The sequence below is a fragment of the Lithobates pipiens genome, unplaced genomic scaffold (assembly GCF_037356315.1).
Source record: "Lithobates pipiens isolate NorthernLeopardFrog02 unplaced genomic scaffold, aLitPip1_a1.2 Scaffold_19, whole genome shotgun sequence".
Lineage (NCBI taxonomy): Eukaryota > Metazoa > Chordata > Amphibia > Anura > Ranidae > Lithobates > Lithobates pipiens.
This window is the reverse complement of record NW_027507764.1, coordinates 242496146-242521833: the sequence shown is the minus strand read 5'-3', so window position 1 is coordinate 242521833 and position 25688 is coordinate 242496146. Positions and strand designations below refer to the sequence as shown.

The 25688-nt window shown below is 41.7% G+C and overlaps 1 protein-coding gene across 9 annotated transcripts in view; it reads left to right on the top strand.

Annotated features, from left to right (window-relative positions):
• CTNND2 (catenin delta 2) overlaps positions 1-25688 on the top strand; it is a 918973-nt gene that overhangs the window by 875554 nt on the left and 17731 nt on the right. For all 9 annotated transcript variants that reach the window (XM_077491861.1, XM_077491860.1, XM_077491866.1 and 6 more), the window contains 2 exons: positions 12820-12946; positions 21434-21556. In XM_077491861.1, the coding sequence (XP_077347987.1) occupies positions 12820-12946; positions 21434-21556 (250 nt within the window). The remainder of the gene's footprint in view (positions 1-12819; positions 12947-21433; positions 21557-25688) is intronic.

Here is a 25688-nt window from a genome sequence, read left to right as displayed (position 1 = left end):
TAAAACACTTCTAATAAGCACAGAGTTGGTATCAAAACACAATCATTTCTCTAGTAAAATAAGCATTATTTTTTTCCCCTTAATGATTGCCCAATAGTGTTTAATGTTTATAACTGGTAATAACTGCTTGAAACTTCTGAGAGAAGGATAGGATTGTCAGTTAAGGTCAATATTCTTCAGATTAGTACTCCTGGGCAGCTTAATAGAGTGCTGATTGGTACAGTACTTGATGTTTGGAGGCATAAGGAGGAGCTGTCAAACTCAGCACGGATTTCTCTAGTGGCGAAAAAAAAATAGAAATGAAATTACATGAATAGTAATTCGCTGGTCTAAATGGAAATAACATGTCATTTTTCATTTAACAAAACTATTGAAAGAAAGAGAAAGGGTAATTAACAAATAATGAGCATGTTTTTAAGATTGGATTCAAGGGAAGAGGGTTAAAATGAATACTAGACTTGATTTACAATTGTGAAAAATAAGGTAAAGTTCACTTCAGTCATGCCAGGAGAAGTTCCTGTTTTACCATTTTTCATGCTCATCGCTGGACATCTGAAAGGGGAACTTTTTTCCTTTTTGATGGTGAATTTTGACACATGTGAGGAAAATAAATTGGGTAAATTCTTAGTGAAACATAAAGACTGGTCAAGTCACATTGGTGGGGGCACAAATTAGCATGATGGTGACTTTACTGGTTTACAAATGCAAAAACTTGTGATGAATGTGTTTGCTTAAGGCACAGTTCCACCTGTTTTTGACAAATACCCATCCCTACTTCTGGGAGACTGCGCCGCGATGCCATTCCTCGGAATTTCGGCCCCCCTGCTCCTTCCTCCACCACCAGGCCAGTTAGAAAGGGCAGTAGGGAACCGGCTGTTTTGCTTCACAGCCGGTTTTCCTTACCACAAATGGTGGCAGCAGCACTCGAGAGCTGAAAATCCGAAAATCGGCTGGGGTGCTGACATCGCGAGCCACGTTGACAGGTAAGTGTCCTTAACCACTTCAGGACCGCCGTATTGCCAATGTACGTCAGCACAATGGCACAGGCAGGCAGAATCACGTACATCTACGTGATTGCCTTCCAGCGGGTGGGGGGTCCCATCGGACCCCCTCCCGCTGGTTACGGCGGTCCGATTCGGTCCAGCAGCGATCCGTGATGAGGGGATGGCCGTTCGTTTTCGGCCACCCCCTCTGGATCGCTCCTGGCCAATGAGAAGCTTCCTCCCCTGTGTATTGTTTACACAGGAAGGAGGAAGTGATGTCATTCTCCTCGGGGCGGTCTTTTTGACCGGACTACGAGGAGAAGAGTAAAAGTAAGTGTGCACGAACACTACACTGACATGTAGGTACACACAGGCACACAAACCCCCCCCGATCCCCCCCCCGATCGCCCCCCGATCCCCCCCCCGCCCCCCTCCCCCCCCAGTCACAGTGTCACTGATTGCATTGATCATTTCTTTACTGATCAATGCATTCAGTGTCAGTTGTGACAGTAAAAACTGTCAGGACAGTTAGTGTTAGGTCCAGGGTAGCCCCCTATCACCCCCCAATAAAGATTTAACCCCCTGATTGCCCCTAGAGTTAACCCTTTCACCCCCTTTTGCCAGTGTCACTAAGCGATCATTTTTCTGATCGCTGCATGTGTCGCTAGTGTCGCTAGGTAGCTAGTTATTTTTTTAGGTTCACCGCCAGGTTTTTATATCGCTAGGTACCCCGATATACTACCCAATAATGTTTTTAACCCCCTGATTGCCGCTAGTTAACCCTTTCACCCCCTTTTGCCAGTGTCACTAAGCGATCGTTTTTCTGATCGCTGCATTAGTGTCGCTACAGTCGCTAGGTAGCTAGTTATTTTTTTAGGTTCACCGCCAGGTTTTTATAGCGCTAGGTACCCCGATATACTACCCAATAATGTTTTTAACCCCCTGATTGCCGCTAGTTAACCCTTTCACCCCCTTTTGCCAGTGTCACTAAGCGATAATTTTTCTGATCGCTGCATGTGTCGCTAGGTAGCTAGTTATTTTTTTAGGTTCACCGCCAGGTTTTTATATCGCTAGGTACCCCGATATACTACCCAATAATGTTTTTAACCCCCTGATTGCCGCTAGTTAACCCTTTCACCTCCTTTTGCCAGTGTCACTAAGCGATCGTTTTTCTGATCGCTGCATTAGTGTCGCTACAGTCGCTAGGTAGCTAGTTATTTTTTTAGGTTCACCGCCAGGTTTTTATAGCGCTAGGTACCCCGATATACTACCCAATAATGGTTTTAACCCCCTGATTTCCGCTAGTTAACCCTTTCACCCCCTTTTGCCAGTGTCACTAAGCGATAATTTTTCTGAACGCTGCATCAGTGTCGCTAGTGTCGCTAGGTAGCTAGTTAACTAGGCTCCCAAAAAGTCCCCCACATGTGGTATCCCCGTACTCGGGAGAAGCAGCAGAATTTATTTTGGGGTGTAATTTGACTTCTGCCCATAGCATGTGTGAGCAATATATCATTTAGTGACAACTTTGTGCAAAAAAAAAAAAGTTTGTAATATTCCCGCAACTTTTGGCAAAATATAAAATATTCCATGGACTCAACATGCCTCTCAGTAAATAGCTTGGGGTGTCTACTTTCCAAAATGGGGTCATTTGGGGGGGTTTTGTGCTATTTTGGCATTTTATGGCCTTCGAAACTGTGATAGGTAGTGAGGAGTTAAATCAAAAATTTGCACCCTTAGAAATCCTGAAGGTGGTGATTGGTTTTCGGGGTGCCGTGCGCGACTAGACTCCCAAAAAGTCCCACACATGTGGTATCCCCGTACTCGGGAGAAGCAGCAGAATGTATTTTGGGGTGTCATTTCACATATAACCATGGCATGTGTGAGCAATATATCATTTAGTGACAACTTTTTGTAAAAAAAATTTTTTTTTTTTTTTTTTGTCATTATTCAATCCCTTAGGACAAAAAAAATAAATATTCAATGGGCTCAACATACCCATCAGCAATTTCCTTGGGGTGTCTACTTTCCAAAATGGGGTCATTTGGGGGGGATTTGTACTGCCCTGCCATTTTAGCACCTCAAGAAATGAGATCGGCAGTCATAAATTAAAAGCTGTGTAAATTCCAGAAAATGTACTCTAGTTTGTAGACGCTATAACTTTTGCGCAAACCAAAAAATATACGCTTATTGACATTTTTTTTACTAAAGACATGTGGCTGAATAAATTTTGCCCTCAATGTATGACTAAAATTTAGTTTATTCGATTTTTCTTATAACAAAAAGAAGAAAATATCTTTTTTTTTCAAAATTTTCGCTCTTTTTTCATTTATATCGCAAAAAAAAAAAATCGCAGAGGCAATCAAATACCATCAAAAGAAAGCTCTATTTGTGGGAAGAAAAGGACGCAAATTTCGTTTGGGTGCAATATTGCATGACCGCGCAATTACCAGTTAAAGCAGCGCAGTGCGAAATTGCAAAAAGACCTCTGGTCCTTAAGGTGTTTATTGGTCCGGAACTGAAGTGGTTAAACTAAAAGTCAGCAGCTACAGTATTTGTAGCTGCTGACTTTTATTTTTTTCCCTAGGCTGGAACACCGCTTTAGTTGATGATTTGACAATATCAGTTCATTCAAAGTAATTTGTTGGGGAGAAAATACTGTTTTAATTTTTTGTGGGATTTAAGCATATCTCCCAGGCTCATTTCTTTGCAATCTCTGCTCATCTGATCCACCCCAGGTTTGCACCTCTTCCTTTCTGGCATTTTTTTTTTTTTTACATCTGATAGTTTTTATTGTGTGTTTTTAACTTATCTGTACAGACATGCAAACAAATACAAAAAGACAAGGTACAAAACAAAAAGGAATTGCATGGTACAGATATATTTATGAAGGGGGCAGAATATCAAGGGGAGGTGGTAGAAAAAGGAGGAGATATAGAACAAAAGGAGCAGGGCTGTAAAAATGAATAGACAAAGAAAAAAACAAACACGGCTAGTTTGCATCCACTAAAAATTACAATTCTAGCTAAAATCTCTTCAGAATAGTATTTGTAGCTCAACGTATTGACTTGTTTAACCACTTCCCGACCAGCGCACGCGGATGTACGTCGGCAGAATGGCATGGGCAGGCATATTGGCGTACAGGTATGTCCAATCTTTAATGCCGCCCTGCCATCGTAAGCGTTCCGCCAGCAGCGCGCTTGCGTGCTGGTTGGGACCCACGTGAGTCCGGTCGCGGGTCCCGCGGACTCGATCACCGCGGGCATACGCGCGATAGTCTTACTCGGCGGCTGAACGGAGAGATGCTGTTGAAAACAGCATCTCCCCGTTCTGCCTAGCAACAAGTGATGCTGATCTCTGCTCCATGTGATTGGAGCAGAGATCAGTGTTCACTAAAAGAAAGCCCAGCCCCCAACAGTTAGTAACACACCCCTAGGAACACTTAACCCCTACACTGCCACCCACTGGTTAACCCCTTCACTGCCAGTGTCATTTACACAGGAATCACTGCATTTGTATAGCAGTGATTGCTGTATAAATGACAATGGTCCCAAAAATGTGTCATAAATGTCCGATGTGTCTGCCATAATGTCGCAATCACAATAAAAATCGCTGATCGCAGCCATTACTAGTAAAAAAAAATTTTTTAATAAAAATGCCATAAAACTATCCCTTATTTTGTAAACGCTATAACTTTTGCGCAAACCAATCAATCGCTTATTGCGATTTTTTTTTACCAAAAATATGTAGAAGAATACGTATCGGCCTAAACTGAGGGAAAAATATATTTTTTTATATATTTTTGGGGGATATTTATTATAACAAAAAGTAAAAAATAATGCGTTTTTTTTTAAATTGTCGCTCTATTTTTGTTTATAGCGTAAAAAATAAAAACCACAGGGGTGATCAAATACCACCAAAAGAAAGCTCTATTTGTGGGAGAAAAAGGACGTCAATTTTGTTTGGGAGCCACGTCACATGACCACGCAATTGTCAGTTAAAGCGACGCAGTGCCGAATCACAAAAAGTGGTCTGGTCTTTGGCCAGCAAAATGGTCCGGGGCTGAAGTGGTTAAGTGCATTAGATCTCAGGATATATTTATATAACATGAAAGAGAAATAGACTTCATGTTTCAACACACTAGATTGAATTGTCTTGCTGAGTACCCCTTTTTTCCCCTAGTATTAATTATTGCCCTGACACATCTCAGTACCAAGTATCAACACTGTATAAGTAGGATATCATAGCAGCATATCTTGAATCAAAACTATTGATGTCAGTTTGGGTATTATCAGTCATTCTCACCACAATTTTTTTTTACTTTTGTACATGAACTTTTCCAGTCCAAGGCAGGTTTTGACTCAAGTTTCAACAGTGGGGGGGAAAGGGCTATAATCATTTTTTAGCTAGATGTCTACTGGCTAGGAACAGGAATTGGCTAAATGCTAATAGTATTAAAGTGATATTAACCACCTGCTTACTAGGCAATTAAACACCCTTCCTGCCCAGACCAATTTTCAGCTTTCGGTGCTCTCACAATTTGAATGACAATTACTCAGTCATGCAACACTGTACCCAAATGAATTTTTTGTCCTTTTTTTCCCATAAATAGAGCTTTCTTTTGGTGGTATTTGATCACCTCTGGGGTTTTTATTTTTTGCGCTATAAATGAAAAAAGACCGAAAATTATGAAAAAAACGCATATTTCTGTGACAGAATTATGCAAATTATAAATTTTTCTTCATAAATTTTGGCCACAATTTATACTGCTACATATCTTTGGTAAAAATAACCCAAATTAGTGGATATCATTTGGTCTTTGTGAAAGTTAGAGAGTCTACAAGCTGTGGTGCGAATCGCACAAAATTGATCACATCTGATGTACTGGTGGCCTATCTCGCTTCTTGTGACCCGAACAAGTCAGGAAAGTACAAATACCCCCCAAATGACCCCTTTTTGTAAAGTAGACATTCCAAGGTATTTAGTAAGAGGCATAGTGAGCTTTTTGATGTTGTCATTTTTTTTCCACAATTCTTGCAAAATTACGATTTTTCATTTTTTTTTCTCCACAAAATTGTCATTGTAATAGGTTATTTCTCTCACGTGGCATGTGTATACCACAAATGACACCCCCCAAAAAATTCTGCTACTCCTGAGTATTACAATACCACATGTGTGGGACTTTTTCACAGCCTGGCCACATAGAGAGGCCCAACATGCAGGTAGCGCCATCATGTGTTCTAGGAACATAAATTACACATCTAACTTGTTGACTATTTATTACACTTTTGAAGCACCAGGACAATGACACGTGACACTGATGACAGATGGCACTGATACGTGGCAATGATGACACTTATACGTGGCACTGATGACACGTAGCACTGATGACAGATGGCACTAATATGTGGCACTTATACGTGGCACTGATGACACGTGGCACTAATACGTGGCACTGAAGACACATGGCACTAATACGTGGCACTGATGACAGATGGCACTAATACGTGGCACTAATACGTGCCACCGATGAAGATGGCACTAATACATGGCACCGATGACGCGTGACACTGATGACAGATGGCACTGATAAGTGGCATTGATGACACGTGATACTGACAACAGATGGCACATGACACTGACAGGTAGCACTGATGACAAATGGCACTGATACGTGGCACTGATGACAGATGGCACTAATACGTGGCACTGATGACAGATGGCACTATGTGGCACTGATGACACGTGGCACTGATGACAGATGGCACTTATACGTGGCACTGATGACAGATGGCACTGGGGACAAATGGCACTGACAACAGGTGGCACTGGGGGCAGGTGGCACTGGGGGCAGGTAGCACTGGGGTGGATGGCACTGGGGGCAGGTAGCACTGGGGTGGATGGCACTGGGGGCAGGTAGCACTGGGGTGGATGGCACTGGGGTGTATTGCACTGGGGCGGATGGCACTGCTGGGGGAGGATGGCGCTTTTTTTTTTTACTTTTTTTTTTTTAACTCGAGGCAGAACAGCTGCCGCTGCAGCCGTTCATCTCTCCCCTCTCACACTGTCTGTGTGAGGAGGGAGAGCGGCGCTGAGAGATGATCTCATATGTTTACATATGAGATCATCTCCCATTGGACACGCCGATCACGCTGTAAACGGCCGCTGTGATTGGCCGTTTACAGCGATCTGTGTTTGCCTGTCCCCGGGGGACACGGCGAACACAGAACTTCCGCGATGCGCGCCCGTGGCGGTGCGCATTGCGGAAGTAAACATCAGGACATCCAGGGACGGCCACCCGGACGAACGCGCCTGCTCTACGGCCATCATTCGGCTAATGAGGTGGTTAATGGTATTTTTTTTTATTTAAAAAAAAAAAAATAGTACATATGTTATACTTACCTGTTCTGTGCAATGGTTTTGCAAAGAGCAGCCCTGATTCTCTCTTCTCAGCCCTCCGCTGGCACTCCTGGCCCCTATTGCAAACTGCTTGCGATGGGTACAAATTATGGCTATAAGATTTGAGAGGGAGGTAGTTTCGCATAGAATTAGTAAGGTGTAACCAGCGTATAGAACCATATTTTCTTCTTAAATTCTTAGCAGTTCCAGTGCTAATGAAAGGTATAATAGGGGGCTCCCCGTTGGGTACCCTGGTTGGGTATCCTGGGAGCTAAGCTTTTCCGTTACCATTCAGTTATTCCTACAAGGGCCTATGACAAAAAGCGGAAGGGTTTCCCACAGGTAAGGTCACTTAACACTGTTGAAGGCCTTAGCTTTGTCCAATAACAAAATAGCTCAACTGCCCACTATATCAAGGGAGTGTTGAATTCTAAGAAAGACTCTGTTAATATATATTGGGCTAATCCACCCATGATGAAGCCTGACTGATCCATATGTACTAGCTTGTGTATGTATGTTGTGAGGCAGGTAAAAAGGACCTTTTTCTGTATTCAATAATGATATTGGTCTATAAGAGTCAGGTAAAGTTGAACCCTTGCCTGGGTTAGGCCTTACTATAATATTAGCTGCATACATAGATGGAGAGAGCTGCATACATAGATGGGGAGAGTTGGCAAGAATCAAAAGCAGACCGTAAGGCAGGGGTGTCAAACAATTTAATTGTGGGCTGCATCAGCATTAGGCCTCATGCACACTGGACATTTTGACAGCTGCTGTTTTTGGCTTCAGACATTTTTTTCTACAGTCAATAAACTCTCCAGCATGTTATCCTGTGTGTCCATGCACACATAGGCTGTTATCAACTGTTTTTGGCTGGGGCGTTCTTTGGCTGGAAACCCCCCCCCCCCCCCCAAACTAGTGGCTTCTGAGAGGTGTTTTTCACCTGTAAAAATGCTCTAATCTCAAGAAAACGCTGATAAATGCTCAAAAACACGGCTCACCAGCATTTGAGCCATTGAATAAAAAACTGAAAAAAAACAGCTAACAAACGCTTTTGTAAAAACGTTGAAAAACTCACTGCAGAGCTACTGACATTTTTATAATGTTAATATAACATCCAGTGTGCATGAGGCCTTATGGTTGCCCTCAAAAGGATCAGCTGTATCTGTAGGACTATATAAATGTATTATATTAAACGTAAAGACTTAAAGGGGTTGTAAAGGTTCCTATGCATTAAGGTGAAAAAACATCCGATGCTTACTGGCCCCTCAGCCCCCCATTTACTTACCTGAGCCCTTGAAAGTCCAGCGCCGAGAATGCACTGGCTTCTCGGCTCTCCTCAGCCAGGTCTTCTTGGCTCTTCATTGGATAGATTGATAGCAGCACAGCCATTGGCTCGCGCTGCTGTCAATCAAATCCAAATGACACGGCCGCCAGGGGGGTGGGACTGAGACATACACTCTGTGTCTATGGACGCAGAGTGTATGAGATGGAAGCGCTCCCGCAAGAGAGCTTCCCGAGGGGGTTAGCTATTGCGAGGAGGAGCCGAGACAGCCGCCGTGGGACCCCAGAACAGGAGGATCGGGGCCACTCTGTGCAAAACGAGCTGCACAGTGGAGATAAGTATGACATGTTTGTTATTTAAAAAAAATAAAAAATGAACCTTTACAACCACTTTAAGCCATGAAGGGCAGGTGCAGACCAGCATGGAGCTCACACTACTGTAGCAGATGATGCAAGTCTGAAAAGGAAGGTCACAAACTGCTCATGTTATCCACAAGAAGCTTTATTGGAGAATACTCAGACAGAACATGGTATTGCCGTGGTGTTCTATCTGAGCTGTCACCAATAACCTTTCTTGTGGATGATGACAGCGGTGTTCAACCCTCTTTTTCAACTGACATAGAATTGTATTATTCTCATAAAATTATGAGCAGATCATCATATGTGTAGAATCCCCCCACCATCTGTCAAGAGTCCCCCACCCAACTTTCTATCGCAGTGCACTCCCCTTACCTTGTACTGCTGTGAGGAAGTTGCTGAGGGCAGAGCTGGGAAGCAAAAAGCACAGGGCCTGGAGGAGGACCAGAGTCTGCTGAATGCTTTGAATGCTTAGCTCGGGAGTAGTGAGACAAAGCGGTGCTGTGGCTGCGCAGAGAAGTGTAGGATCTGGTAGAAAAGTTCTGTCCTCCTTTTCTGCTGCAGACTTCTGTGACAAGGTGGGGGCAGAAATGAGGGTGGTGCCACAGCACAGGAGAGGTGTGAGAGTCACGTGAAATGGCCTGGTGGGCCGGATTCATCCCACAGGCCTTGTGTTTGACAGGTGCTATAGGGTATCTATCATTAAAGTTAAAATGGTTTTGTTTTGTTTTTTAATTAACTGGGCCAGTAGGCCTTTAGTGCCTAAAGCTTTGTTAGGCAGTAATGCATTCACAGCCTTAATAAGTTCTGTTAGTATTATGAAAATATCCAATTTCCCCTTTTCTTGTTTTTGATAGTTGGAGAAAAGGAGTACTCAGTAGAAAAAAAGGATAAGCTATTGTGCTGACTAGAACCCAACCATCTTTTAACAGGACACATAAGAGGGCCAGAAGAGTTGTAGGGAACACCAGGTGAAGTGGTACAGCTCTTCTCAGATCAGGTCTTGAGATCCTAATGCATATATAAAAAACAAACACAACAAACAAGCTCCATTTAGGTGTAGCGATTTAATAAAAACACAATAAAAATGTACTCACTAGTTAAAAGTGGATCAATGCTTGTCATAAACCCATATAGACCTCTATAGGATCACAGTGAGGCTGCAGAGCAGTGGAGTCATGTGGCTAGCTGAAGCAGAGTTCTTGATGGAAGTACATCTGTCTTCAGGCTGGAATATAAACAACAGCAGCTTCCAGAAGTAGCAAGATGGCTGCGGCTCCAAACAGCACCTCTTTCGGCTGGGTAATAATGACAGAAAGTGGAGGGGGTGTGGCTACATGTTTCAGGGCAAACAGGAATGCCCCTTTATCAAACCATAGCCAAGTAGCAGGGATCGTTTGAGGTGGTGGAAAAAAGTGGGTGAGGTGAACTAGCCTAGAAAAAGAAAACCTTACCAAATTTATCATGTAAATCTGTTAAAACCCTGGAGAGCCAGAGAATAGGTATCAGCTGCACTAGATGTCAATTTAGGGGACCCTGCAGGAGTTGAGGAGTGCAGATTGCTTTTACCTTGTCTAAGCCTCAAACGTGGCAAATGAAAGTGTTTTTACAGAGAAACAAAAGGATGTTCTCAGGATTGCCTGGTCTCATTGAGTATGACATTATAACAGAACCTAATGTAAAGGTCCATTTAAAGCCCTATCATATTCCAGAAGTACATAGAAAGGCAGTGTCTGAGGAGGTGCAGAGAATGCTTGAGCAGTAAGAATCACAGCGTGAATATTAATGACATTTCCAAATGTGATGCCGATCCGGTGCCCCGTGTAGATGAGTTGAGAGTTCGGTATATCACCACTTTAGACCTCACTATAAGATACTGGTAGATACCCCTCACCCAGGAAGCCAGGGAGAAATCTGCTTTTTCCACCCTTGAAGGTTACTTTCAGTATTAATAGATGCCAATGGCCTGCACTCTGCTCCGGGCACATTTCAAAGGGCAATGGACAGGACACTACACCCTCATCGTTAATACGCTTTGTTCTATCTGGACATTGTCATTTTTAGTACCAATTGGGAATCGCTCCTTCCTTGGGTTCAGGCAGTCCTAGACTATTTGAAGAAGGCAAAGATCAACTCCGAGAAGTGTGCAGTTGGGATGGAGGAAGCCAAGTACCTAGGGTACATTGTGGCTAGTAAAACCCCAAATTATCAAAGTAGAGGCCATACAGAATTGATCCTTGACCCCTAACAGGTCAGAGCATTTTTGGGCATAGTTAGCTATGATATATAATATAGCTATTAATCGGTGTTTTGTCTCACCATTGCTGCACCATTGACTGACTTAACCAAAGATCTAATTGGCTCCCTCTGTTATACTGAAGGGGATAGTGTCATGGCTAATGGTAAGGATCTCTCTGTCTTAGAGCCCATGGGAAAGACATAAAAACCGCCAACATAGTGTAAAACTGTAAATCGATTTATTAGAAAGTAGTGATATTAAAAACTCACAATATTCCAGATAAAATCCAGTATGTAGCAATCAAAAGTTCCTGGGAACCAGTCTGCTTGTAAACAGCTTCGGCGTGCATTGTGACGTCACAGACATTGACTCCTCCCTACGCGTTTTGTCAGTTTATGCCATCGGGGCATAATGCGATTTATCAGTAACACACCTCCATTATTATAGCGCTTCCACTCTGGATAAAGGAGTCCAGGGAAACCTTTGGATAGCAGAATTGTTAATCTAGGGGTAGGGAGTGTTAGATGTACTAGCAGATTTATGTACACTAAAAACATTTTAAGCTGAACTCCAGCTGAAACTTCATAAGCAGTTTTTCTTTTTTGGAAAGATTTTACATAAATAAATAAAAGTCAATATTTGTAAGCACCCCTGTCAGTAGTAAATGGCTTGTCTCAACCCTGTAACTGATACATCTGCAGGACAGCTTGATCTTTTAAAAAAACTTAAGACCTACTGGCAGGATCCCCATGTAAAAAAAAAGAAAGAAAAAAAAAACAAATGCAGCCATCACATCTATGAATTGGTAGGTGACATAAACAATGTTTGCTTTAGGGTTAAATACTGCTTTCATAAATATGTGTTTCAAAGGAAAATGATTCCATAGGTAAATATAGAATTTAAGAGTGTTACGACTAAAATCATAATATTGTTAGGCAGTCTGGTATTCTTCCTGTAAGTCTGACCCTTGCTCTTGTACCAAAGTTCTCTTTACCTTTCACTGTTTTGTGGATATTGTGCAATTGACTAAGATATGATGTAAACCTCAGACATGAAATATGAACAAAGTATATCCCATTTCTGTCTGCTGCCTCATTCCTCTGCTATATGCACGAGAGTTCTGATACGTTTTCCTGACACAAAGAGAAAAAGGTGACAGGGGAGGGAACTCCAGCACACAGCCTAAAATTGACAGCCTCAGCTGTTCCTGTGTGCTGTGTGAAGGGGGTTGTATCCCTTCCCTCCAGTCAGCTCTCAGCTCCCTGTCCCCTGCTTTCTGAAAGTTTAGACATAGTATAGAAATTCTGGACTTTGAACATTTGTAGGGAAGAGGGGACTACAGATAAATCGGAACAGCGTATGTAGGAGAATATGTTTCATCTCTGTGTATCATCTGAGGCCAGTCACATCACTGGGTAAATGTAAGGGTTCACAACCACTTTAACCTGTTCAGGACTATAACATCTGGAATGGCATTTATTTATATATATATATACACACACATATACACAACTTTGCTCCGTGGAGTCTATTTTTAAAAATGTTATTTTAATTTTTTAGGATGGATGGTCCCAGTACCAATTTGTAGCATCATCATCAACCATTGAAAGAGACCGGCAAAGACCTTATTCTTCCTCTAGGACACCATCCATTTCTCCAGTTCGCATGTCACCTAACAATAGATCAGGTAACTTTGGGCATAATACTAGCTATGTTATACATTGTTCTGTTAAAACAAGCATCTTTTTCATACCTGTACACAAACACAAGCATGTTTAAACATACTGGGCTCAATAAAGAAGGTCACATGCAATATTTGGATTATGTATCCAAATATTGCATGCAATATTGAAAATTTTAATTCACTATAGGTCTATGCGGTATTTACCACAAAAATAAGAAATGTTCGGTAAATACCGCATAAACCTATTTAACCACTTAAGCCCTGGACCATTTGGCTGCCTAAAGACCAAAGGACTTTTTACAATTTGGCACTGCGCTGCTTTAACTGGTAATTGCCCAGTCATGCAATGCTGTACCCAAATTAAATTTGCATCCTTTTGTTCACACAAATAGAGCTTTCTTTAGATGGTATTTTAGTGGCTCTGCAATTTTTATTTTTTGTGATATAAACGGAAAAAGACCGAAATTTTTTGAAAAAAATGATATTTTCTACATTCTACAATCCAATTTTAGTCATACATTTAGGCCAAAATTTATTCAGCCGCATGTCTTTGTTAAAGAAAAATGTCAATAAGCTTATATTTATTGGTTTGCGCAAAAGTTATAGCATCTACAAACTAGGGTACATTTTCTGGAATTTACGTAGCTTTAAGTTTATGACTGCCTATCTCATGAGGTGCTAAAATGGCAGGGCAGTACAACCCCCCCCCCCATGACCCCATTTTCGAAAGTAGATACCCCAAGGAAATTGCTGAGAGGCATGTTGAGCCCACTGAATAATTAATTTTTTTGTCCCAAGTGATTGAATAATGACAAAAAAAAATTTTTTTTGCAAGAAAATTACTTTGAACCCCCAAACATTATATATTTTTTTTAAAGCAAAGGCCCTACAGATTAAAATGGTGGGTGTTTCATTTTTCTTCACACAGTATTTGCGCAGCGGTTTTTCAAATTTTTAACATTTTTTGTGGGAAAACTAACTTTTTTTTCATTTTATTGCACTAAAACACACTATATTGCCCAAATGTTTGATGAAATAAAAAAGATGATCTTAGGCTGAGTACATGAATACCAAACACGACACGCTTTAAAATTGCGCACAAACGTGCAGCGGCGACAAACTAAATACATTTTTAAAAGCCTTTACAGGTTACCACTTTTGATTTACAGGGGAGATGTACTGCTAAAATACTGCCCTCGATCTGACCTTCACGGTGATACCTCACATGCATGGAGCAATTGCTGTTTACATATGACGCCAGACTGACGCTTGCATTCGCCTTTGCGCGAGAGCAGGGGGGGCAGGGGTGCTCTTTTTTTTTCATTATTTATTTTGCTTTTTTATTTTATTTTTAAACTGTTCCTTTCATTTTTTTTTATCATTTTTATTGTTATCTCAGGGAATGTAAATAACCCCTATGATAGAAACAGGTAGTGATAAGTACTCTTTTTTGAAAAAATTGGGGTCTATTAGACCCTAGATCTCTCCTCTGTCTTCAAAGCATCTGACCACACCAAGATTGGTGTGATAAAATGCTTTACATTTTCCCAATGGCGCTATTTACATCCAGCGAAAATGCTTGTAGCTTCCGGTTTCTTAGACCATAGAGATGATTGGAGCTGTTCTGGTCTCTGATCGGCTCTATGGTCAGCTGGCAGAACCACCAGCTGCATTCTCAGGTTCCCTGTTGGGACAGGTGAGGCAGAGAAAACCATGGAAGATGGTGGGGGGACATTCCCTCCCACTGCTTGTAAAGGCAGTTTAGAGGCTAATTACCCGCTAGGATTGCTTTTACATGAAAGCTGACCACTGGCTGAAAAGAATGATACCAAGATGATACCTAAACCCGCAGGTATCTTTCTGGTATAACCACTCAAAGTACAGCAACATACCAGTACGTTGCTGGTTCTTGCTAGGCAAATATTGTAATCTTTTTTTTCATGCAGCCTGTGGGCTGAACGAAAAAAAGAGATTGATTGGTGAGTATGCTCACCATTAGAATACCTCCCTTCATCCACCCACTTCTAATGATGGGCATACATGCACCATTTTGTTTTTAACTGTGGTGGTGAAATCACCTCCTACAACGCTAGAGTTACTGCTTTATGTATCGTGGGAGCAAACGATGTTGCTGTCAAGATAAATAAATCAGTGCTGCAGCTGAATGGCCTAAAAAATATAGGCTGAAGCATCGGGGCATCCATCCAAAGAGTTAGGAGAAAATTGCTCCTCCATCCCTGCTGCCTCCATGCTTCGACATATATGCTCTTTTTTTTTTAACTGTGTTGGTGAAATCACCTCCGACAGCGCTGGGATCCACGCTGCAATTGAATGGCGTACCTGCTAAGCCAATGATGGTCAACAATAAAACTAAGTAACATTACAGTATAACAGTAAGAAATACCATACCTGCAAAACAAATACAAAAAAAATAGTAAAAAATAAAACATTTATTATAACGCAATCTGTGCCTAAAATATATATATATATATATATATATATATATATATATATATATATATATTATATATATATATATATATATATGCCGAAGCATGGGGGCATCCACCCCAAAAGCTAGGGGCAAATCACTCCTCCACCCCTGCTGCCCCTATGCTTCGTCATATATGCTCTTTTTTTTAACTGCTATGGTGAAATCACCTCCTACAGCACTGGAGTCACGTATTGTGGGATATATGTATTGTGAGAGCAAACGCTGTTGCTGTCAAGATAGGTAAATCTGCACTGCAGCTGAATGGCGTACCTGAAAAAAAATGGTTAACAATAAAACACAGTAAACAGTAGAGTATAAAAAAAATTACCTACCTGAAAAGCAAACATGATAAAACATAATAACAATAAAACATTGCAGAATAGAATATAGTAAAAAAAAGAAGCAGAACAATAGAGAGAAAATAGAGAGAGAGAACAATAAAACGACAACTATTTATTATTATTTTTTTATCTTTTTTTGTGTTTTTTATTTATTTTTATTTTTTTACACTTTTTTTGTAACTGTAATGGTTGCAACTGTAACGGTTCCAGGTTCGGGTCCCTCAAAATGCGATGGCATCTTGGGAGACCCTGTGAAAGTGTGTCCTAGTCTGTGCAGTGCTGTACCCTATGCTAATACTCAACTAGTGTATGGTAGCGTTCAAAACATTCACCAATGCAAAGACCAGGATTGTCAGGACAGGACGTACAATAATAGCGGGCGTCACGCCTATATCCGCGCTTGCTGCAGACACAACATCTTCTTTGGGGGGCTCGTTAGGTAGGGGTTACTGGGGAGGACATACACAAAATGCTCTCGTGCAGCCAGCTTACTGCATTTGGATTGGGAAGGTGAGGTGGAGCACCGTGTGGAAACAGAAGGGCTCCGACGATCTCTTCCTGGAATTTAAGAAAACATCCAATCCATCCAGAAGCTCTGTATAGCACATGAGCGTTCAGCAAAGCCAATTGAAATAAACAGACACTTTTTTGTACCAGCATCTGGCCTTACGGGCAACTAGGTATGGTGCCAACAACTGGTCTTTGAGGTCCACCCCTCTCATATTTTGGTTATATTCGTGGACACAGAGGGGTTTCTCCACAACACCAGTCGCCGTGGGAATTTGGACCGTCATGTCTGCATGAAGGGAAGTAAGAACTAAAACATTCTTATTATCCCTCCACTTCACAGCGAGCAAATTATTACACTTGAAGCAGGCTCTCTCCTCCAGCCTAAGACGGGAATCTACAAACCTCTGGGGCAAGCCCCTGTGATTAGGTCGCACGGTGCCACATGCTCCAATCTGATGATCAAACAAGTGACTAAACAATGGCATTTGGTACATACAAATGGTACCCCTTTCTGAATAAGTGTGACACCAAGTCCCACACTATCTTGCCAGCCCTCCCTATGTAATCTGGGCAGTTTGGCGGCTCTACGTGACTATCTTTTCCCTCGTAAACCATAAAACTACATTTATAGCCTGTGGCCCTGTCACATAGATTATACATTTTGACCCCGTATTTGGCACGCTTGCTGGGAAGATACTGTTTGAAAGACAAGCGGTCAGAAAACATAATCAGGGACTCATCAACACAGACAACTTGATGGGGAGTAAACTAGTCTGCAAAACGTTGGTTGAAGTGGTTTACCAGGGGCTGAATTTTGTAGAGCCGATCGTATCCAGGGTCTCCACAAGGACGACAGAGTTCATTGTTGTTGAAATGCATGAACCGCAAGATCTGCTCATATTGTGCCCGGGTCATGGAGGCAGAGAACACGGGCATATGGTAAATTGGGTCAGTGGACCAATATGACCGCAACGTACTCATTATAACTATGCCCATGTCGAAGGATAGGCCCAGAAAGGTCTTAAATTCAGAAACCGTAATTGCTTTCTAATCTCTGGCAAGGGAGGACTGAGGATTAGCAGAGATGTATTGACCAGCATACAAATTACTTTGGTCCACAATAGATCTATAGAGATCTTCGGGGAAAAACAACAAATAAAAATCAAGTTACGTAAAATCACCTGAATGCCGGGTTGAATCACCTGAATGCCAGGGAAGTACGGGTGTTGCAGAAGTGGTGAGTTCCCAATTAGGATTGGCGAATGCAGCAGGAAGGGCCCTATGGGCTCGACGGGCCTGTCTTTGTCTTCTTGGTGGCAGCGGGACACTACTTGTGCTTGCCACCTCACGAGCTTGAACTGCACTTATGGGACACGCCACATCACCACGCGTTACTGCAGTGCGGGTTTGACTATGACCAGGGTGTACTAGGCTGCCGGTGCTTGCCAGTTCACCAGAAGGATGAGCAGCACTAGTACTTCTCTGCTCCATATGAGAGCCCTGTGGTTCTTGCATCTCGACAGCAGAAGATCGGGGTCTGGTACGCCTGACCTTGGCAGGGACCACAACTCCATCATCAAAGCTATAAGCTATATGTCATGGAGTCGCTATCGTCTACAGGATCGTCTTCTGAGCCTGAATCTGACAGATGAGTGACTTCCTCTTCACTATCTGTCATGCTCAGAAACTTGTAGGCCTCTTCACTAGTGTACCTTTGATTTGCCATTTTGGTAAAGTAGTGAAACTCACAGGTAAAAAAGTTTCTGACTGTTAGCAACTGATTCAAACGCTACCAAAAAAAACTGTTAGCGATCGCAGGGATCAGGCCTGACTCTGCGAATGCTGCAGTTATGTGTGTTGTGTTTTGTAAGTGACAGTGAAAGATCGATCCTGCATTTGGATGGGCTGGGCGAAGGGACAAAATGCAGGTGCTCGCAGGTATCTGGGCTGATCCCGCTAACACTGCGTTTTTGGGAACCCTAAACTGCTGGGGACGCTAGTATAGATCTGATCAGATCAGATATTGATCCGTTCAGACACTATACCACTATACCGCTGCATGCGTGTGTGTTAGCGGTACTGGCACTAAGCTGCCTGTGGTGACGCAGACCCTAACTGACCCTAAAACCTAACTGATATCACCTGGCGGGCGATCAGGGGGTTAAACGTTTATTGGGTAATAAATGGCAGATATAAAAAACAAAGCAACTAACCAGCCTCACTTGTAACACTTATACGGTGATCACTGGTGAAAGGGTTAACTAGGGGCAATCAGGGGGTTAAAACCTTTATTAGGTTGTATATGGGGGGCACTATAGAAAGGTGACGGTGAACCCAAATACCTACCTGGTTAAATAGCGTCACCTGTGACACTAATACGTCTATCAGAAAAAAGATTGCTTAGTGACATTGGCGACGAGGTGAAAGGGTTAACTGGGGGGGTGATCAAGGGGTTAAACCTTTATTAGGGTGGGTTAGGTGGGTACGCTAGACCTAAAGGGGCCTACCACTAGCTTCCCTAACACTTAGAACAGTCACAAATGACACCAATGCAATAATCAGTAAAAAAATAAAAACTGCTATTGGTGTCACTGTGACAGGGGGTGATCGGGGAGTGATGGGGGGAGGTTTTTGTGCCTATGTGTGCTAGTGTCAATGTTGTGTTGGTGCCGGCTAACAGTAGTAGCTCACTCTCCTCAGAAGCCGAAACAATCACGCCCCACAACCGCTGGAGGGGAGTAATGTACCTATACCTTTCTCTGCCTGCCCGTGCCATTCTGCCGCAGTATATCTGCGTGAGACGGTCGGCAAGTGGTTAACCAATTGCTACTGGGCACATATACGCCCTTCCTGCCCAGGCCAATTTTCAACTTTCAGCGTTGTCACTCTTTGAATGACAATTGTGTGGTCATGCTACACTGTACCCATATTTATAATATTTTTTCATACAACTATAGCTTTTTTTGGTGGTATTAAATCACCACTGGGTTTTTTTTTTTTGCCAAACAAACAAAATACGACCAAAAATATTGAAAAAATATATGTTTTCATCGTTTGTTATAAAATTTAGCAAACAGGTAATTTTTCTCCTTCATCGATGTACACTGATAGGCTGCACTTATGGGCACTAATAGGCTGCACAGATAGGCACTGATAGGTGGCAATGATAGGTGACATAATAGACCCCTGTTGATGACTTGACTTGATGTCTCCAGCCCCTTGTGACGTCATTGGCCTGGCCTCCTCATTTACTTAAGCATTGGGAGGAAGCGGTGTATCAGTTGGTTGGAACTAAGTATTGGGAATGTCGTTGTTTTTGTTTTTGTGCAAGTGGAGGGTGGCATTCATCGCGAATGATGATTAATCTACATTGGGGGACATTTTTAAAAATGTTATTTAATAAAAGACTTGACAAAAACTGTCTATTGTTTTTACTCACACCAGTCATTTTTTCTGGTAAATGAGTAGGTGTACTATGTACCCCTACTCATTCACACGAGGAGGGCAAAATTTGTTAAAGGAGCGCTCCAAACTGTGCCCTGGGAGTGCGCACCAATGGAGGAGTGGGGACAGCCATATTCAGGCACAGTTCCGATCAGCTGTGCCCAGTGTCAGTACACCCAGAGGGTATAGTACCTTACTTGACTGGACATGCTTAGTTGCATAGTTAGGTTGAAAAAGTACATCTAGTTTCACCAATGAAAAACAAATAGAAAACCTTTATATACACAGTCCATTACCCACAGTTGATCCAAAGGAAGGTGGAAAAAAAACAAAACAATAAAGCATGATCCCATTTGCTCTACCCAGAAAGAAATGCATCAGTTTTCTTTTTTAATCAATCTACTGAGCTATCCAAAACTAGTTCTTGAGGGAGTCTATTCCACATTTTTACAGGTCTCTGTATGTGGAAGTTAAAGGAGAAGTCCAGCCTGAGCTTTTTAGGCTGGGCTTTTCCTATGGGTAACAGGAGTGCAATTTGTTTTTCTTCAGCGTAGAGTTGCAAATAATTGAGGAACTCTGGATGGCCGCACTCCAAGATACATTCAAATGCCTTTTATTTGTGAACTACAATCACACAAAAGGGGTCACAGCAAAGCAACAATATCTAACATGTTTCACACTACCAAGAGTACTTACTCATAGCTGAGTAAGGCTGAGTCGTTTGAAGTCTGCTCTCCACTGACATTAGAGTCAGTCCAGGCAGTACATCATCTCGACTTAGGAACCAGGTGGGGATGCCCTCTCTCTCCCTTCATTTTTTTCCCTTGCTGTCAAGGTGGTGTCAAGGCATAGGTGGACCACTATCTCTCACGTCATTTTGATGCCTCTATATTGCTCCCTCGGTGGCTCTCTTAATTGCCCTAACTGGACTTTCCTTCCTAGTTTCCAATTTCAGGAAGACTCCTGGGAACCCACCCTGCCCCTCTTCTCTCTCCTCCCCCCTTCCCTATCCCTATCGCTATCCCTGTTCCTATTCCTCTTGTGCTATCACTTGAAGCCTGATTTAATAAGACTACTGCTATCTCCAATCCATGTGAGGTTGCAAATACACCAAAACTGCCCATCACACGTAACATTGTTATCTACTTAAATATGTCATGATATTGTCTACAGACTTGTTTCTATTGCTGGGTCAGGATACTCACTACTTGATAGTCCTGAGAATTGTTGTCTTCTTCTTCCTCACTAAGCCGTATTGCAACTTTACAACAAGTTGTCTAATTGGATATATTCTTTGTACTCCAAGTGCTTTTTGTTGACAAGAATCTATAATTATATGTGAAAAAGAAAGAAAGGGCATAGTAGTGAAATTGCAATTTGGGTCACCAGTGAAGTATCTTAGCAGGAACACATTGCTGGGATATGCTGTTCTGTGACCTGCAGTCCCTGTGCATTACAGCTTGTGCTCACCATAGGGAAGAATGGAAATTGTAAAGAATACACAAATGTGACAGTATTATGGATTGTAGTGAAGGCCAACCCATATCTTCAAAGTGCTCAAACACATGTATATGAACCCCCTTAGTTTTTCAATAACTGGTTTAAAGACTCTAGTGTGGTGACTTTAGGTTGTGTGAAACAAATTTTCACCAGATAACAATATCTCACCTGTTTTTTTTTTTATATTTCATATTTTTAAAGCAAGCGCACCTGCATCCCCTCGGGAAATGATCAATCTGAAAGAAAAGAAAGCAGATTTTGAAACAATCGGGTCAAATGCCACATACAAAGGGGAGCACACATCTAGAAAGGACACAATGCCAGGTACAGCTAAAGTGTTTTAGATTTATTGTATGTAGAGAAAGTAAAGATTTATCGGCATTTCTGAATAACCATGTCTTAGAACTTGGTGTATTTTTATTTTTGAAAATAGCCACTGAGCAGCTGTTATGTGGTCATATTTCTGTGCTTATAACTTCCTATTACATGTATATATAACCAGGGAAGTGTATTATTGGATTAGAACCACTTTCAGGTTTTTATTGCTGTCTGTATTCTGGCTGAGTAGATTCACCCTCTGTTTGTCCCAGTGACCATTGTCAATGGGAAAGCTAATGAGGCCAAACCTTAAAATGCAGACACCTGTTTCAGTGACAACTAAGTGGGGGATTCCCTCTCACTTCCTGCTGTATCTCTATTACAGGATATGAAGGTGAAAGGAACATAGACAGCAATGCTAAACTTAAATTGTACCTTTACCTACTTCAAAAGTACTGTACTGTACTATATATATATATATATATATATATATATATATACTATACTACTATATTATACAAATGTAACAAAGAGTACATGTGCTGTTTGTACTTCTGTAGCAAAACTTGCTTTGTCATTCATTGAAAATACAAAATGCATTGTTAAATAGGGTTGTTTGTTATGGAAAAAGTGTATTTTTATATGTTTATAGCCATGTACAGTGATCTGTCTGTGAATGTATTCTAATACTGTGTGGTCTTTAAACTATTTTGCCAACTTTTCTTTTTCTGACACAATTTTTTGGGATACATGAACTCTTTCACTTGCAAAATTTCAGCGATGTACAAATGCTAATGTGGCTATTTTTTTGAGCACCAATATATGCTGCTTTGTTATCAACATTTGTACACTCATCAGTTTACAATGCCTTATGAACTTTCAAAACACCAGAGCACATTTAAACTAAATGCTGGAAGAATTGAAATGTAGCAGGAATTTCTGTATAAAAATACAGTCCAATCTTCATCTAGTAATCCAGGATACCAATAGTAAATGATAGGAAAAAAGGGTCCCTTATCAGTGTTTAAAGTCAACCCACTCAAAAGAAAAAAGAAAAGCAATACTACTCAGACGCTGGCTCCTGCAGTTATGCCAGCAATGGTGTCTGCTGTTTCCTATATAGCTATGGGGTGTGGCCATCTGGTGACATCACACAGAAACCCCATGTGATGTCACCGCCCATAATGCCCCGGGCGGTGATGTCACAAGGGGACGAGGTTTCCAATCGCCATGCCCAATAGCTATAAAAGAACTGGCAGACAACATTGCTTACATAACCATGGGAACCAGCTTCGGAGCAGCATAGTTTTTTTTATTTTGAGTGGGTTGGCGGCAGAGGAAGAGGAAGAAGAAAAACAAGAAGAAAAAAATCGGCGAAGGGAGAAGATATCACTGGAGGGAGAAGACAGTGGAGGGGTGAGGGGACCAGAGGAAGAAGACATCGGGGGGGGGGGGAGACTGGAGGAAGAAGACAGCTGGGGGAGGAGAAGACCTGGGGAAGAAGATGGGGGAGAAGATAACAACACCCTCCCCCCCATGTTGAGGGCATATGGCTTGGTATGGTCCAGGAGGGGGGCCCCCCTTTCCTGACCTGCTGGGCTATGTGTTCGAGTAAGTGTCTGGTATGGATTCTGGAGGGGCTGCACACCATTTTTTTTCATCTTTGGTGTGGGGTTTCTTCTCAAGATCCTCAGAGCACAAGTCGCATGCCACAAGTCAGATCAATTAGGATGATGACCCCGACTTCCATTCAAATCAGTGGGCAGAAATTGTGCCCAAGTCTAACCAAAGTAGTGCAGGAAACATTTTCAAAGTTGGACCGACACAAGTCAGACCAGTTAAGACGGCTCTCATAGGAAACAATTGATGTTGACATGTCATGCAACTTCTGCTCTGGAAGTCAGATCACTGTGAACCAGCCCTTACTTGTGAAAACTATTTTCATGAAGATAACTAGAGATGGGCCAAACATTGGAGCACAGCACACGTGCGCCCTCTGGTCGCCCAGGAGAGCCATTGTGCCACAGTATATCTGTGTGACACAGTCAGCAAGTGGTTAAATAAAAACTTTTGTAAACAAAAAAAAGAATGCAATGTGCAGCATGCAGTGCATCGTGGGGCACTCACCGAACACCCTGCAAATTCAGGTGTTCATCGAACAGGTGATGTTCAGGCTGAACTTTTGCTTGACCCAAATTGTTCGACCAACACTAAAGGTAACATAATATAGCTTATAGCTCTAAAACGCTCAACATGCCAAATCCCATTAATTTCTTTTTGTTAACAAACTTTTTTTTATTGAGGTTAAATTGTGGTACAATAAGAGGTTTCAATTATAGTAAAATTAACATATAAAGGTTATTCAGTTATATAATTATTGAAAAATAGACAGATAGAAGATATATTGATACAATCTATCAAGGGTTCTGTACAAATAAATGCTTGTACAATAGTGTAAAGAATATATATATATGATGAAAAAATAAATAAAACATATAGAAATATAAATTTGAACTCTATCCAAGTCTCTATTCAATTGTTTGCATTTCTGAACAATACATCTCCTTGTGAGAACCAAGAGTCTAATTTTTTATTATTAAATTGTATAGAGTTGTATAATAAGTGAAAGATTTTTTCCATCTGGTAAATGGAACCTATTCTTGTTTTTAATTGATTTATCGGAATTGAGGGAGATTTCTGGTGATAGGCTATGAGCCAATGAATTGCTACAAATATGGAGTGAACCCGTCTCATATGAGGTATAGACAGTCCTTTGAGTTTAGTGAATAATAGACAGTTATGAAGTGTAAGATTTATTTGAGAACCTTATATCGATGTTGCAAAATGACTTATCTGATTCCATATTTGCAAGACTTTTTCACCTTCCCAGAATATATGGGAGAATGAACTAAGTAAGTTACAGCCTCCAAAGCTTGTTTGGGGTACCATAGGGAAAATTCTGTGTAATTTAGTAGGTGTATAGTACCACCTAGTTTGGTGGTCGTCCCCCTAATCGTATTGAATCTGGTGCATTTGCAAAGATTTTCAATGCAGGAATCCCATTCTTCTGTAGAGAGGGAAATATTACATTCGGACTCCCATTTCTGCATGTGTGGTAATTTCTCTTGAGAGTTTATGTTTACCATGTGGTGATAGATATTTGAGATTAAACCTTGTCCTCTAGGGGATTTCTTATGCCGCGTACACACGACCAGATTTTTCGAGGGATTAAGTCTGACAGACTTTCGACGGAGTTCTGACGGACTTCCGACAGAGTTCTGACGGAGTTTTCGAATGAGCGGACTTGGCCACACACAATCACACCAAACTCCGACGGATTCGAACGTGATGATGTACGACTGGACTCGAATAAGGAAGTTCATAGCCAGTAGCCAATAGCTGCCCTAGCGTCGGTTTTAGTCCGTCGGAATAGCATACACACGAGCGAATTTCTCGGTAGGAACTGGGTCCGGCAGAGTTCTGGCGGAAAAATTTGAAGCATGTTTCATTTCTAAAGTCTGTGAGACTTTTGCGAATCAAAAGTCAGTTGCAGCCCACACACGATCGAATAGTCTGCCGGAATCATTCCGTCAGACTTTGGATGTTGAAAAGTCCGGTCGTGTGTACGGGGCTTAACAGACTTTTTCGTAAGATGAAGGAGGGTCTGTATTTGAGGTTTGGAAGAGTGAGGTAAAATTGACAGTGTTCATTCTTGGGTATTTGGTACTTTGTATAGAGGAGAAAGAAGTGAAGTTAGAATTTTCTATGAACTTACTAAGATCTGTTAAATTATTATTATTAATCCACCATGAGAAATCTCTGGATCTGTGCTCCACTAATGGGAATTTAGGATCACCTATAAAGGAGGCTTTGGGGGGGGGTGGATGAGGACATGTTGAATTTTTTGTTGTAAAGTTTCCATATTTGGTATGATTGTTGTACCATCTGTTTTTTTGTTACTATGGTATGCAGTAGAATATTTTTACTTCACAGAAAACCTGATAATGATAAGGGAAGGATTAAATCACTCTCGAAGCCATGGAATTTTTGGATTGATATATGCCATTGGGCCAATTGTGACCAATGGGGCTGCCAGAAAATACAACCATAGATCTGGTAAACAAATAACACTTCTTGG